The sequence below is a fragment of the Lagopus muta genome, chromosome 27 (genome assembly GCF_023343835.1).
Source record: "Lagopus muta isolate bLagMut1 chromosome 27, bLagMut1 primary, whole genome shotgun sequence".
Classification (NCBI taxonomy): domain Eukaryota; kingdom Metazoa; phylum Chordata; class Aves; order Galliformes; family Phasianidae; genus Lagopus; species Lagopus muta.
Genome location: NC_064459.1, coordinates 150,925 through 166,974, shown reverse-complemented (window position 1 = coordinate 166,974; position 16,050 = coordinate 150,925). Strand labels below are relative to the sequence as shown.

Genomic DNA, 16,050 nt, shown 5'->3' with positions numbered 1-16,050 from the left:
TATCAATACCTGAAGGGAACCTACACCCAGGAGGGGAGTAAACTCTTCAAAAGGGCTGACAACAGCAGGACTAGGGGAAATGGTTTTAAGTTGAAGGAGGGAAGATTTAGGTTAGATGTTAGGGGGAAGTTCTTTACTAGGAGAGTGGTTAGGCCCTGGAACGGGCTGCCCAGGGAGGTTGTGGATGCCCCGTCCTTGGACGTGTTTAAGGCCAGGTTGGACGGGGTCCTGGGCAACCTGATCTGAATGTGTATGTTTGGTGGCCCTGCTAGGCAGGGGGGTTGGAACTACATGATCCTTGGGGTCCCTTCCAACCCGGGTGATTCTGTGATTCTGTGATTCTGATTCTGTCTCCATTCCCTGCAATGGGAGCTGAGTCTGGTGCACCCGCAGGGATGGGGCGCCCACGGCCGCTGTGGGCAGCAGTGCCAGGGCCTCAGCTCCCCCTGGGATGAACTTCCCTGACCTCGAATCCCAATCCCCCCCTTCACGTTAAAACCATTCCCTTGGTCCCATCGCCACCCGGACACGAAAAAAGTTCATTTCCATCATGTTTATCATCTCCACTGAGACAACGGAAGGCCACAGCGAGCAGCCACAGCAAGTGCTGGGGACGGGGCAGGCGCAGAGCCGTGCTGTGACAGTGTCACAGAGAGTTCTTGTGAGCTCAGGGAGAGGGGCTGAGCTCAGCGGTCACGGAACCCCCCGCTGCCACTCTCGAGCTCCCTTGGCAGGTAAGGCAGCAGGCTGCTCTGCTCCTGGCACTGCGGCCCTCCGGCTGCTCCCAGTGCCCCACATCTCACCCAGCGCTCATTTGGGCATTTCCCCACAGAGAGAATCCCTTCACGGACGCTGACGGTGCTTGTGACACCCGACGCCGCTTTCTTTGGATTGTTTGTGCCACCACCAGCCTGCTGCAATGCAGCCCACCTTTGGCAACGCAGCAGTGCCAGTGACACTGCAACCCCTCTACGTCCCCGTTGTCACCCACGTGGTGCCTCAGGTCTGGCCTGGGGTGCCCCGTGTCCGGGGACAGGGAGCGCAGCTCCCACCCGGGGGGCCGCCTCCATCTGTGCGTCAGCTCCCACCTTGGGGGCTGCACCCAGGGACGGCTCCCCCCGCAGCCCCTGCCCACCGCTGGGGACATCCCCTGCAGGCAGGGACACCGCAGCCCCCGCAGCCGATGGGGCTGTGGCCTGGGGCCGTGTTCCACGCGCAGCCCCCGCAGCCCGCAGGCGGCTGCCCGCTGCAGGACCCCCATCGCCGCGTCCTTCCGCCGGCACCTCCAGCGCAGCAGCAGGGGCTCCCCGCGCCCTGCACCCTGCCCCCCAGCTGGAAGCAGGCGGCGGGGCCCTTTGCAGATGCCGTGGTGCTCACGGAGGGCCAGGGGCACCCAGCGCCCACCGACGCATGCCCCCAACCCACCGCGGCTCCGCTCGGCTGCAGCAGCGCGGCGCTGGACTCAGGTGGTGAGTTTGGGGGCTGCAGTGCGGGCGGCAGGCTGTCCGCACCGGGCGGCTGTGGGAAGGCTGGCATTGCCTCACTGGGGACGTTCTTGCTTTTCCAGCGGCGACAGCGAGCGCAGATGTGGCGGAGGACGTTGCTGATCTGCTCCCGTGGATCAGCGGTGAGTCTGTGGTCTGCAGAGGGGGCGGGTGGGCGTCCGCACCGAGGGGGGGTGGGAAAGCTGGCATTGCCCCTGTGGGATCTTCTTGCTCTTTCCAGAACTGACATCCAACGCAGGCATCCCGGTCGACACCTCGGAGATCGATGATGTGCTGGCGTGGCTCAGCAACGGTGAGTTGAGGGGCTGCAGAGCAGGCGGGGATGTCTGCACCGAGGGGCTGTGGGAAAGCTGGCCCTGACCCTTGGGGATTTCCTTCTTTCTCCAGAAGGGACCCCCAGCTCAGCCGTTCCCGGGGACAAGGACATCGACAGTCTGCTCACCTGGATGGCTGGTGAGTGCAGGGGCCGCAGTGGCGGCGGGCGGATGTCCACCCCGAGTGGCTGTGGGAAGGCTGCCGTCATCGTTCTGGGGGGGTTTTGCTTTTCCAGAAGCGTCGAGTTGCCCGGAGGTCCCCCAGCCGCCACTGCCAGCCGTCCCCAGCAGCCTCAGCACCTCTCCTGCCGTCGGAGCGGCCCCCGACCTTCCCACGAGCGGCAGGCAGCTCGGCAGAGAGGCGCAGGCTGTCGCCGGGCCCCTCGGGGAGCCGTTCTCAGGGCAGCCGGCATCCTCTGAGTCGCGGCTCCGCGGGCACCTGATGGAGGAGGGCGCGGCAGAGGCAGCCCCGGGTGCTTCTCAGCCGCCTGGCGCTGCCGACCCCCCTGGATGCTCGCGTGCCTCCTTCGGCCCAGACCGCACGGCTGATGGAGGAGGCGAAGCAGAGGCAGCCCCGGGTGCTTCTCGCCCGCCTGGCGCTGCCGCCCGGCTGCACCTCCTGCCGCGTGCCGGACAGCCGCCGCCAGCGTGGCACCGAGCCGGCCGAGTGCCCGGCGCCCGCCCGCAGCGCCAGGAAAGGCAGGAGCAGAGGGCGCGAGCAGCGCAAGGACAGCGTCCCGGCCGGGAAGAGGAAGCTGCCCCCGGGCCACGACGCTCCGCGGCATAAACGGCGGCGCTAGGCGAGGCCGGCCGGGCTCAGCCTCAGCGGGAGCGGCTGCGGAAAGCGGCCCGCAAAGAAGGCGCAGCTGAGGCGCAGCCACGGCCCGCAAATGAGGCTCCCTGCAGTCCCGGGCTCCTCGCCGGCCCCTGCGGCACAGAGAGCAGCGGCGGTGCTGCAGGGGCACCGGCACCGGCCCCAGCGCTGCCCCTCCAAACCCGGGCTGTCCACCGACGTCATCTCGGACTGCTCCATTATCTGACACGATGTTCAATTAGGTTACATTGCATTAAATTATTAAAGGTTTTATATTCACTTTCCTACGCCTCCGCTTGCAGTCATTCACGCAGCACTAAACCCCCCCAGAGCCCAGTGCCCACCTGCAGGGTGGCACAGAGGGCCGTGTCCCAGTGCTGCCCCCAGCAGCCCCATCCCTCCGCTCCTCAGTCCCCTGCCCTTCTCAGTCAGCACAACCTGGGGAATGCTTGGCGTGGGATTCTGGCAGAGCTGGGGCGGCTCAGCCTGCAGAACAGGAGGCTCAGGGAGATCCCGGCACGGCCATCGGTCCCTGCGGGGAGATGCAAAGAGGACGGAGCCAGGCTGCGCCCGGCGGTGCCCAGCAGCGGGACCGGAGGCTCAGGCTGCAGCTCAGCAGGTTTCCCTGTGTGTCACCACTGAGCCCCCAGCTTGGGTCAGTGTTGTTGGATAATTTTGCCAGTGATCACGATGCGGGAGATGAGTGCATCCTTGTGAAATGCATCAGCCCTGTGAACACCAGCCCTGAGGCATACAGATGGGCATCCCTACTGCTTCCTATTAGTTCCCCTGGGACTCCATTGACAGCGATGAGGCCATACTGATCTTTACTTGGTGCTGGCTGGTTGCCGGGGGGTGTCTCAGCAGGAAAGCTGGGCTGGGGAGGAGTTCCCAGCTCCAGCAGTGCCTCTCAGCATGGTTGTTTCCAGGGGAAATGGGTTCTTGTTGAGAGTCCATCCCATGTTTCGGTAAGGATGATGAAATGCCATTACTCCCCTGGTAAATTGCTGCCAGGCCCCGCCTCGACTTTTCACTTGTTGATACTTCCTACAAAATTCCTGTCCAAAAGGAGAACTCGGGGATTGAGGCACTCTTAGGAACAGTGAAGCCAGCTTCTTCCAGGAGCAGGAGAAGTTCCTGTGGGAGAGCCATCTGAACTTGGGCTTCCTCTGAGACTTCAGCTGCCATGTCTCAGCACAGAGACGACCGCGGCTCCAATTCCTGCTCTGTGAGGGGAAAGGTATGGCCGGGTGTTTGCGACGTTTTTCTTCCTTTTTCTCATTCTCAAGGGGAAGGGGTGGAGCAGGGGGAGACCTACTGGTCCTTTCTGAATAACCGGTTGGGTTCTGTGCTCACTTCTGACAGCCTGGGCTAATGGCATGGGCATGGCTCAGGCCGTATTTTCCCTTAGTGATAAATAATGTTTCAGCACTCTGATACCCCACCTCTGGTACGATCAGGAACCTCTCTGCAAACCTTGGCTGCCCATCCCCACCGACGTTTCTTCCTTTCTCTCCTCAGAAGCAGCGCAGCGCGGTTCCCCCCGTTCGGGAGCAGCAGCCAGCAGGCTGCCAGAGATCCGGCAGCGCCTGGCAGCGCACAGAGGGACGCGATGGGGACGGGCCGTCCTCACTGCCACGCAAAAGTGGGTTTCTGCAGTCCTCTGCCATGAAGGATGGAGGAATGAATGTTGAGTGTTACTTCTGAGTGGCTGTAGTGCTGCAGGGGATGTCCACTAACCACGGTGGAAGCATTAGAGAGGCCAACTGTGACAGCTAATGGCAGCATTGAGACAGAAGTCTGTGTGTAAGTGGTGCTGCTCAGAGCTGAGTGCATTCCCTCTAGGGACAAGAGATCCGTGTCTCGACGTTTGCACCCGGTAGCGTTTTATTTGCTGATGCAGCTTTGTTCTGCAGAATGCAGAGCTGTCAGGCAGACCGGGGTTCCTCTGCTGCCATGTGAGCAGCAATGAGAGCAGTACTGCTTTGTGTGAGCACACTGCAGTTTAAACCTCAGTTTCTGTTCTGGCTGTAGAACAGCGTCTTTTGTTTTCTGGGTTGGATGTGGGCTAACAGGACAGTGCTGCTCCTGGTGCAGGCACTTGGTCTGCCAGCTGTTTGGCTCAGGAATGAAGTGTGTTTCCCAGCTGGTGCACCAGACTGCGCTGTTTGCTCGTGCAGCTGAGCTCTGCGCCTTGTAGAGCTGTCAGGCAGACGAGGGCTGAAGGAAGTAATACTTTCACAGAATCACAGAATTGTAGGGGTTGGAAGGGACCCCCAGAGATCAAGTCCAACCCCCTGCCAAAGCAGGTTCCCCACAGCAGGTCGCACAACTAGGTGTCCAGGCATGTTCTGAATATCTCCAGAAAAGGGGACTCCACCACCTCCCTGGGCAGCCTGTTCCAGTGCTCCGTTACCCTCAGCATAAAGAAATTCTTATGCACATTTTTGCAGAACTTCCTATGCTATGTTTTAGGGATGGAGTTGTTTTCTTCAGAATGTCATTCAATCCAACACCTCGCATTAATCTTGTAAGTTTTCCATGGAAGCATCAGTTAGCCATCATGCATGTAGAGGGCAGGATTCCTGGACCTGAACTCCTAGTTCACCTCTAGGATCTTCCCTAAGACATTTTAATTCCAGGAGATTTCAAATGCTTCTTCTTAAATCATGCTGCCTGTGGAACTTGCCAAGGAATGCAAAATCCAGCTTCTGCTCAACAAAACATCTTTTAGTAATCCCTTGGTCCATCTCAGCAACCCAAACAACAGCTGCATTTTCTTGTGAAGAGTGGCTACTTCCATTGCCTGCCAACAGAGCTTTAAAAACTCATCTTGGACATGCAGTGCAAGTTCTAAAGTCCACTGTGTTGACCCATGTAGCAGAGAACTAGTGGTTTTTTATGATGGTGTCACTGCATCAATGGACAGGGGAAGAGTCACTGGTGTCATCTATCTGGTCTTCAGTAAGGCCTTTGACATGGTCCCCCATAGCATCCTTCTTTGCTGGGGTGCAGCGCTGGGAACCGAAGCCAGGAGAACCTCCGGGGCACGGCGAGCCGGGACGTGCTGTGTGCCGGGCCTTACATTCTGTAAGTGCACTGCAGTTTGAATGATCAATAAGCATGCAGATGTCATAAAGTATTGGATGATCAGTGACTATATGGATAAGTTAGGCTAGTAAGATTGTCACATTGAAAAAGATAATCAGAGATAATTGGAAAGTGCTCACCAGTGTGGGAATGGAATGTTGTTTCTGCATTAGATATTAAAAAGGGCAATTGGTTTGAAGAAGTAGAACACAGTGTATTTGTATTCTGTAACTTATCCTTAGAAATAGTTGATCAAAAAAGTGAACTAAAAGAGTGTGAACCTGCAGTACTCAGCCAATGAGGAACCAGAGGAGAAAGAGATCAGCATTGGGCAGTAGGGATTAGAAGATGTAACGCTGTTTTCTGGGTGCGCTCCACCTTGCAGGAGACCCGCCATTGCAATTGCAAATAAAATCTGCTTTATCAGAGATACTGTCCTGGAAAACTATTTGGATATTTCCAACACCAGTGTTGTAGGCTCACAAGAAATTCCAAGAGGAGTGATCTCCAGAGTGCCAATGGAGAACCATGAATGCCCAGCACAGATGGATTTTGTTGAGGTTCAACAAGACCAAGATGAAAATGTCAAGAATATCAAGAATGGTGCAGCTGAGGGAGCTGGGGTTGTTCAGTGTGGAGAAGAGCAGGCTCAGGGGAGACCTCACTGCACCCCACAGCTTCCTGAAGGGAGGTTGAGGTGAGGAGGGGTTTGGCCTCTTCTCCCAGGCGACAACCGGGACCCGAGGAAACGGCCGCAAGTTGTAGCAGAGGAGGTTTGGGTTAGATGAGGAAAAGCTTTTTCTCTCGACAGCAGTCAGGCATGGAACGGCTGCCAGGGAGGTGGTGGAGTCGCCGTCCTGGCAGCGTTCAACAGGAGTCTGGATGAGGAGCAGCAAGATGTGGTTTAGTGCTGGTGGTAGCAGTGGTGATGGGAGGGCGGTTGCACAGGATGATCTTGCAGGTTCCAACCTTGGGATTCTATGATTCTATGTGTCATCTCCCCTGGTCCCTTTTCTTTCCCTTCCTTTCTGGCATATTCCCCTTCCCTTCCCTTCTACCATCTCCCCCCGATCCCATTGCCTTCTTTTTTTCTTCCCTTGTGGGGGAAGAAAGTCTCCCCATTTTTATTGTCTTCCCCTCCCCTCCCCTCCCCTCCCCTCCCCTCCCCTCCCCTCCCCTCCCCTCCCCTCCCCTCCCCTCCCCTCCCCTCCCCTCCCCTCCCCTCCCCTCCCCTCCCCTCCCCTCCCCTCCCCTCCCCTCCCCTCCTCTCCCCCCTTTGCCATTCCCTTCCCTTCCACTGCAGCATTTCTTGTTGGTCCCCTTCCCATCCCCTGCAGGAGCAGGACTGTGGGATCTTAGAGATGACACAAGTTAGCAACTAAGTCCAACACTTTATGGTAGAGCAACAGACTGTTACTCCTGTCTGTCAACCTGTAACCATGACAATGCCAAGTTCCCTGCTACGCCTACTTCCCACAAGGGCCTTCTCGTACAGCACAACTTGCAACCAGTTGCTAAGTCAAATTCCTTCACACCCTTATCATGTCCTTGATGCTCTGAAGGTGGCCTTGTTTATCAAGCAGTCCTCAACAATCCCCTTCCGTTACCTTGTAGCATCTCCTCCCAGTTTCCTTCCCTTCCCCTCCCTTGCTGTGCTTCCCCCCAGTCCCCTTCCCTTCCCTTGTGGTGTCTTCCCCCCTTTCCCTTCTCTTCCCTTCCATTACACCATCTCCCTCCTGTCCCCTTCCCTTCCCTGGCGCAAGAATTTGTCACGTGTCACACGGGCTGAATTCAGCCCAGCAGAGTCTGGGTGCTGGGCGCAAGAGAATTCTGCCACAGTATTTCTGTTGCTGGGAGGGAACTGTGGGGATACAAGGGGACACACGACTTCTGCACAGGAAATGTGCACAGCTGCCATTCTGGGCACCCGCTCTTGCAGAGCATGGTCCTGCCGGGCCTTGGCAGCGGCTCTCGTTGCCACCCAAACTGCTCTCTCAAAGCACGGCTCCAGCTTCCTCACGTCAGTTGATGGCGACAGACACGACACCAGCAGACTGAGTGGAAATAAAGCCAATTCATTTTTATTGGGAATACTGCATCCAAAACTGAGGTCCCCGGTACAAGAAAGATGCAGAGCTCTTGGATCAAGAGGAGGGCCACTGAGATGATCAGAGGGCTGGAGCACCTCTCCTGTGAAGAAAGGTGGAGAAAACCGGGCTTGTTTAGCTTGGTGAGGAGAAGGCTCTGGGCAGACCTCATTGTGGCCTTCCAATTCTTGAAGGGAGGATGTAAACTGGAGGGGGAACAGCCGTGACGAGGCTGGATAGTAGTGGGATAAGGGGGAGTGGTTTTAACTGTGAAAGGGGGGATAATCTGGTTCGATGTTAGCAGGAGTTCTTCACAAGGAGGGTGGTGACGTGCTGGAACAGCTGGCCGAGAGGTGGTGGATGCCCCTGGAGGCATTCAAGGCCAGGCTGGATGCGGCTCTGGGCAGCCCGGTCTGCTGGTGGGCAACCCCGCACACAGCAGGGGGGTTGAAACCAGACGATCTTCAAGGTCCTTTTCCACCCACGCCATCCCACCAGTCTTTGATTCTACGATCTTCCATTCACAGGTGGAAATCTGGACGGCTTCCCAGCCCCCTTGCCGACAGCTCCACCGCGGTCACCACCGTTGGCTGCACCTTTCTCTCTGGAGCGGTGCGAGCATCGAGCCCTAGGGAGGCGAGAAGAGCACGGAGCGTTAGGGCTGAGCGCAGGCAAGGCAAGGCAAGGCTGGGCTCCAGCCCGGCTCTCAGGATCTGCTGCCTATGGAGCTCACCTGGTGAGCTGCTGCTTCAGCTCCAGCTTCTGCCGGTTTCTTTCTGCGGTGCTGGCAAAAGCCTCTTGCTGACGGAGGTGCGGCTCCAACTTCTGGAGCACCTGAGCCGCTCGCGGGGAAAGGAGGCTGCAACAGGAGGAGAAAGTCATCCCTCGGGCTCTGCTGAGCCGCCCCTGCCTCTGCCCTCACCCGGCCCCGCACCCCCTGCTGCCCCCCATGTGTCCCCAGCCTTGCACCCCGCCAGCAGTTTTTGGCCCGGGCTGTGCCTGTCCCCAAGCTGCAGACACAGCCGCCCGAGAGCCTCAGGCAGCCGGCAGAGCTCACACACACTCACTCAGCATGCAGTGCCAGCTTGGTCACCGTCCCCATTTTACTTCCTGGCACAGGATCCACGTCCTTCCTCCATCTCCTTCCCACTTGCTGTCTCCTGGGCTGGGCTGGAGGATGCGGAACACGCACGCTCTCCCTGGTCACCAGCTGCCAAAGAGGAGACGCTGTCAGCAAAGCGGCTGAGAGCACGGGGCTGTTCCCCAGAGGCCCTCTGCCAAGGGCCCTGCAGCAGGCCCCGGCAAGCAGGAGACTCGGCCCTGCCGGCCTACGGCTCCCGCCGCCCTTCCCTTCTCCCTGCGGGGCCGTGCCAAGCTCTCCTCCCGGGAGAAGCGGGCCAGCCCCTGCCATGCTGTGCGGCGCCCGTCCCGCTCCCACCCCCTGCGCCCTGCTGAGCTCACACCCTGGCTCAGCGGCTGTTGCCAGCAGGGTCGATCCCTGACGGTACCTGGGGCGGACACTGGTCCTTCCCTGCGCTCCAGCCTTCCCATGCTGCCATTTCTGCCTGTGTTTGCTCTATTTGCTGCTGGTGCACAGGCCATGTGTGGTCTGCTTCTTTCCACAGCGCAGACACTTCCTGGAGCTCCTGCAGAGACACAGCAGCATACAGGATCAGCCTCTGCCCCTGGGGCCTTCCTTCAGCTCCCTGCTCCTGCTCCTCTCCTCTGCCGGCCTGTCAGCACTGCTTTGCCCCTGAAGGACTAGGGGCCCCAAAGCCAGGGATCCACAACTCGTGGCAAACAGAGGCCGTATTCCTCTCTCATGGCCCCTGTGTGTGCTGTGGCAGGTGGCAGGCCAGGAGGTGAGAAGAGACAGGGAAGGTGTGCAGCACCCTCCATCTATCGAAGAGGAGCTGAAGGAGTGGACAGAAATGTGAAATGATGGCACCCTGGTGGCTGTGCTCCAGATCACTGCACACACAGAGGCTTTTGCTTCCGTCCCCGTGGAAGCACTCAAGGCCAGGCTGGGTCGGGCTTAGAGCAACCTGGTCTAAAGACAGGTCCCTGCCTGCAGCAGGGGATTGGAACCAGGTGATCAGAACAGTCCCTTCCAAGCCAAACTTTTCTATGATTCTACCGTTCTGTCATTGGTGCAATCTCAAGCAGCACAGTCCCTGCAGCAAGGCAGAGCCAGTACCTGCAGCACTCTCTTAGATTCCTCGGTGGCAGGGAGTGCAGCACTGGTCTGTGCAGTAGATGCTTCCTTCTGTCCTCCTTTCTTTGTCCTGCGGAAGCTGCCTGCACATGGCGGGAGCGCACTGCAAACAGACACAAGAGGAGTCTGCAGGAGCCCGGGGCACCTTGGTCTCCCCGTGCTCCCACAACAATAAAGAAGGGCTCTGGCACAACGCGGAGAGACCCCGTAAGGGAGAAGAGCTTCTGCCGTCAATACGGATCAGCACTCAGCTCCCCCAGGGACCGGGGACCAGGGTAGAACATGAAGCTGGTGTGTCTGCCTCGGGTGATCGTGCTGTGCGCTTGCTGTCCCTGGGGAGAACGGCCCCCCCAGGACACACGTGTGTCAGGAGCCTTTCTGGGTGCCGAGAGCTGGCAGCTCCGAAGGGGAGGCCGCTCCTACACGAGCGCACGCATCTCCTTCTTTTCACCCAAGGCCCTCACCTGGTAGGAGGCTCCTTCGCCAACTCTTGCTGCCTTGAGCCTGGCTCGCGCTGCAGCATGGTGGGGGTAAGTGTATTCCGCCTCGGCAGCAGCTTGCCGGCAGAGACCCCTGGAACCAAGAGAGAAAGAAGTTCTTCAGAGCAGCCCCACAGGCACGGCACGTGAACCTGGATCCGGTCACCCGGCACGGGACAGGGCCCCCCTCCCCACAGCTGGGACCCGTTCCCTCACCTCTACTCATCTTCCGCTCTATTGCGGATTTCTTGTCTGCAGCAGCCTCTGCTCTGCTCTTTTCCACAGTGAGCTGAAACCTGGAAACAGAGAGTGACAACCCTTGAAGAAGGATGACCTCCTACCCCACGTAGCTGGTCGGCGGTATTTATCTCTGTGCTATGCAAAGCATGGCACCCTTTTCCTTCCTGGCCATGCCAAACCAGCACACGTAGCCTAAATTCCTCTGCATGTGCAGTCTGTTCCCTCTGAGGGGAATCGGGACAGCTTGGGCACCAGTAACACAACCGCGATCCCCCATCACTCTGGGAGAAGACACACACAGCCGAAAAGCAGCAGTAGTTAACCAGGAGCCAGACTTTCCAGGATTTCTCCCCAACTGGATGCTGAGGACAGAGACCCAGCAGGGCATGTCCCAGAGGAGGAGGTGGGAAGGAAGCCTGTCTGCTGGCCAGCTAAGAGCTGCAGAGGAAACGCACTCACTTTGGGAACACGCGGATCCCACGGGCGGCGGTCTCTGGCCCGAAGTCAGCAGGATCTTCCATCCAGAGTCTCTGCAAAGGGACACAGATCTGCTGGAAGCTTGCCAAGGACATTTCTTCATGGCTCTTGTTTACAGGAAGCAAGCCTGGCTTCCATGCCAAGAGAAAGCTACTCTCCACCAAAGCCTCATCTGTGGACATCAGAGCTTTGTTCTGCTCTGAAGGAGCAGGATGGCAAAATAGTGAGGCCGTGCAAGAGCACTGCCAGGCAGGGGCAGAGATCCAGGAAATCTCTTTGCCGTGGAGAAAGCCGTGGGGGCAAGCGTGGGGAAAGGCCTTTGACTGGCCTGCCACGTCCAGGCTGGCCAGCGGTGATCCGACGGCGCACCTCACAACCTCCTCAACTTACGGTGTGGATCAGTGCGAGGACGGGGGCATTGCTCTCCAGCATTTCAACGCAGCTGCAGAAGAACTTCATGCAGAGGAAGTTGTCCTGGCAGGTCATAACGCCGAGGTTCTGGAACACGAACGGGACGGGCGTCTTGTTCCTCAGGAGGTGACAGTACAGGAGCACGCTCTCCCGCACGCAGCGCAGCACCAAGTGCAGCGGGACGCCGGAGGCTCGCGAGAGCTGCTGGTAGTTGAGCGGCTCAATCTTGACATCGTCTGCAAGGAGAAGGCACATTCTCACTGCCACAGTCAGCACATGCAGCATTCATAACCAAATCCCACAGAAAAGGTCCTTTGGAGAAACAGCTCTTGGGCTGTGGTTCCTCCTGGAGGAACTCATGCTGCACCCCGAGCTTTGCAGACACTTCTCTGCTGCTCCTGGCCGTTTCCAAAGAGCAGGGAGAACACAGCCGGCCGGACGTGGGGCGGGAAGGGGAAGGTGGCTGCTGCCTTCTTACCAGGGATGATGTCGTTGGGAGACTGGAGGTCTGGCAGCCACAGCGCCCCGATGTTCAGTTCGAAGACGGGTCTTCGGACTGAAAGCCCCTCTTTGCTGTGGAATTGCTCTTGGACCCCAGCAAAGAACCCAAGTCCCGGAACCAGGACTCCCTGCACAGGGAAAAGACAGAAAGGCTGACGAGCGTGTACTTTAGGGGCGGCAAAAGCCACGAACATCAGGAGCGTGGGGTCACTGCTCTCCCCACTCCCCACTCCTGATGGACAGGGGGGTGAGATAGGTCTCTCTGGAAAGCTTTGGAAAACATCTGTAGTCCCTGCTATACAGTCACCTCTGCACAGTATTTCCCAACATCCCTTGGCTAGAGAAGAGCCCAGGTATTGACAGCACAGGGCTTAAGCCTAGGACTGATTGCCACGGATTATCCTTGGCACAGCGAGAAAACCCCCCACCCATTTCTCCCTTTGCTCTCCCCGTTCTGACCGCAGGGCAGAGCGAAGCCCCTGTGTGTGCCAAACATTTGCTCAGGGCAGCTCTGGCCACGGGTTTCCCTCCCAGTTGGCCAACAAGCCGCTCTGGGCACCCGGCTTGGGCTCATCGTGCTGCTGTGGTGCTCAGGGAGGGATTGCTCTGCGGAGCCCAGGCTCCTGGCAGCACTGAACCCTTCTCCAGGGAGAGGGCCACCAGGACACCAGCCCACCTTGTCCAGCTTCATCTGTTCCAGGATGTACTCAGACACAGCGTCCCAGACTGCCACAATCTCTGCAAAGGAAAGAAATGTCAGGCTCCAGGCCAGCCTCTTCACAACCTCTTGGCAAGCTCCTCACACAGACAGCGATCGATACAGGCACACGCAGAAAAACACCACCATGGCTACGGAGCTGGGCTTTGCTCCGATTTCAGCCTTATTCAGAGCCCCAAGGGGAAATGGGGACATAGGAAGCCTCTGGGACACGGGATGTCTTTCCTCCCAGAGCTGGACTCTACAGAAACACCCTCTCCCAGGGAAACCTGTCCTTGGATTGCCCTATCACAGAACCCAGGGGCTCTGGGCAGCTCTAGTCTCAGGACCTGGCTGCCACGTGGTCCTCAGAGCCCAGCGGGACCCTTTGGCGGGGCTCTTGCAGCGGCTCCCAGCCACATCCACCCAAGCACAGAGGGCAGGAGCTGCAGCTTTGGACTAACAGCTAACAGCCCCGTGCGATGCCTAGGGAAGGGGGTCTGGAAAGCCTTACCTTCAGTAGAGAGTTCCAGCAGCGTTGGGAACGCGGAGGCCAGCTCCAAGCTGACGCTCACAGTCCAGCAGCCTTCCATGTGGCTTGCCGACAGCCTCAGCTCAGAACTAAGGATGCCCTCCACCAACAAGGCTCCTCGACCAACCAACAATTCTCTGCAAAGCGCCCCTGCTCCTCCACGCGTCAGTGAGGGTCACCCAGAGCAGCCTGGCTGCCCCGGAATCGACTCCTGGCCGCAGAAGGACAGAGCCCCTGAGCAGTGCTGCAGCAGCACCCAGGCCCTGCAGGGAAGTGCCGGCCCTGCTGCTGCCCCGGGGAAGATCTGCTTGTGAGGCAGCAAATGGCATTGTGACATCAGCCCGTGTCACCTGGAGCTCTGTTAGGTCACCGGTAGAGGAGGGGAGTTCCTCTTCCAGGAGGAGTTCCAGTTAACTTACTAAATTATTTTATGAAAGAACGCAAGCCTAACTGTAATGGTTTATTAAGAGAAGTTGTTTCACGTCTGCTAAATAAACAAAACCCTGTGCATTCTCAGGCACACACACCTCACGAGCTTGAAATATCATTATCGACAGTTGTCGTGGTTTACTCGGCAAATGGCACAAGAACCTGCCACGTGTCACACAGGCTGAATTCAGCTCAACAGAGGCTGGGTGGTGAGCGGGAGAGGCGGTCAGCCCTGCACCGTGCCTGCCATGCATCACACGGCACTCTTTCTGCTGGAGCCCACACGAATGTTGCACGGTGCCAACTCTCCCATAGCCTGAGTGTTACATTGCGGTATCTGCAGGCAGACGAGATGCCAGCAGGTGCCGTGGAGGCAACAGACGCTGGCAAGAGAGGCTGCAGAAGGATTCCCGTCATCCTCCGGCATACACAGGCACACCTGGTGCCTTTGAAGATGCTCTGTTGCCATTCGAGCAGGGTTTCCAAGTTCCAGAAATGCTTTTCTACCAAGTTCTGTGAGTTGCAGGCACTTCAGAGCAAAGAAACCTCACCCACACACATCAGAAAAATAAACCCGTCCAGGGAAATTTTTTCACTTAGAAGCTGGTGAGCTGCTGGCACAGGCTGCCCAGACGCTGTGCGTACCCCGTCCTGAGGGGTGTTCAGGTCCAGGCTGGATGGCACCCTGGGCAACCTGACCGGGAGCCTGATCTCGCTGTTGGCTGCAGCAGGGGGTTGGAACTGGGTGATCTGTGAGGCCCCGTGTGCTGAAAGGCAGCCATGTGGTCTCCCCAGAGCCTTCTGTTCTCCAGGCTCAACAAGCCCAAACCTCTCAGTCTCTCTCCAAAGGAGACGTTCCTGATGCTGTCCTTTCAAGTCATGTTGCTGATGTCCAAGTTACGTGCCCATCATGTGCTGATGCTGTTGTGCCACTCGATGGGCTCAACAGGGAGAACAAAGACACCAACATCTTTGAGATAGGCTTATTTTACTGCCTACGACAAAATAGTAGAAACAATAATACTGGCAGCGTCTGTAGCCAAAGGAGAAGCTAGCAGTAAAGGCAGTAAGCAAGGCAGTGGGCCTGCTCCTTGCCACGTGAGCGCAGCGATGAAGGAAGGTACATCACCAATCGCCCCAGTATTTAACCATCACACAGAGCTGCAGTCACTGGGGAGCCCGTTTGCAATGAGGATCTGGAGAACCTCTCCCAGCCACAGGGAAGTTGCATCCATCAGCAATGCATCCATCCCACGGGTGAGGCGTCCAGAGCCGCTGCAAGCAGCTCCAGCTTTTCTAGCACGGAATAAACCAATTGATGGCACAGTCCAGGGGAAAAGCCAGTGCCCTCTTTCTCCTCTTGGTTTTCTTCCCGAACCGAAAGAGTCGTGCTGTCAATCCTGCTGCAGCACGGGCCTCTGTGGCAAGGCTGTCTGCCCAGCCCCCCCGCAACGGGCTTCATCGGGTAACAAACACGGCAGAAAGCTGCCCTCGGCTCCTCGGGGGGGGGGGGGGGGGGGGCCGCCGTCGGCATGGAAACGCAGCGCGACAGCACGCAGGTTCCAGCAGCCCGGCTGATGTCACCGGCGCTGGGACTTGCTGTGCCCGCCTCGGTGCCGCAGCCTGCGAGCTGTCCCGGCCTCGCACGCTAACCAGCCTACGCCTGCCGTGCTGGATGCGGTCCCTCCGGGCAGAGGCTCGCCAGCTCGGAGCCTCGCCCGGCCGCGCCGTGGCTTGCAGGCCCGGACTGTGCCGGCCGGGCCCCTCCGACTCCACTTCGGTCTGCCGCAGCGCACGCGGGCGCCCCGCCTTCAGAAGCGGCCGCTTCAGCCGCGGGGAAAGGCAGCACGCAGGCTGCGCCGGCTGCCATCGGCACGGCACGGCACGGCACGGCCTCCCTCTCATTGGTCACCGCCCGCGCCGACCCGCCCCCCCCGACCCGCCCCCCCCCCGGCTTCCCACTCATTGGTCAGCACCAGCACCACCCCGCCCCCGGCCTCCCTCTCATTGGTCAGCGCCAGCGCCGCCGGCTGTCTTCTCGGGAAAATGGCAGTCGAGTCCTCCACCTGCAGGGCAGCAGCTCAGCATAGCGCTGACGACCATTCGAGCCGAGCGAGAACCGAGGGCGCCCGCCTGACTGCGTGCCGGGCTCGATCGCGTCTCGATCCGCGGGGTCGCTCCCTCACTTTCGGGGCTGCCCGGCTCAGCCAGAAGCCGCTCTCGGATACCGGGCGAATCCCGCCGCTCGCGGTCAGCGGC

General features: G+C 58.8%; 1 protein-coding gene across 1 annotated transcript; it reads right to left on the bottom strand.

The window, feature by feature from the left end:
* Positions 1–7,887: 7,887 nt before the first annotated feature.
* On the bottom strand, positions 7,888–15,223 carry LOC125685209 (coiled-coil domain-containing protein 81-like). Its single transcript, XM_048928102.1, has 12 exons — positions 13,345–15,223; positions 12,810–12,871; positions 12,111–12,261; positions 11,612–11,868; positions 11,204–11,274; positions 10,721–10,800; positions 10,490–10,598; positions 10,008–10,128; positions 9,319–9,456; positions 8,878–9,020; positions 8,544–8,669; positions 7,888–8,438 (listed from the first exon to the last, which is right to left on the bottom strand). The coding sequence occupies exons 1-12, from the start codon at positions 13,421–13,423 to the stop codon at positions 8,318–8,320; spliced, it is 1,458 nt and encodes a 485-aa protein (XP_048784059.1). The 5' UTR covers positions 13,424–15,223; the 3' UTR covers positions 7,888–8,317.
* Positions 15,224–16,050: the final 827 nt, after the last annotated feature.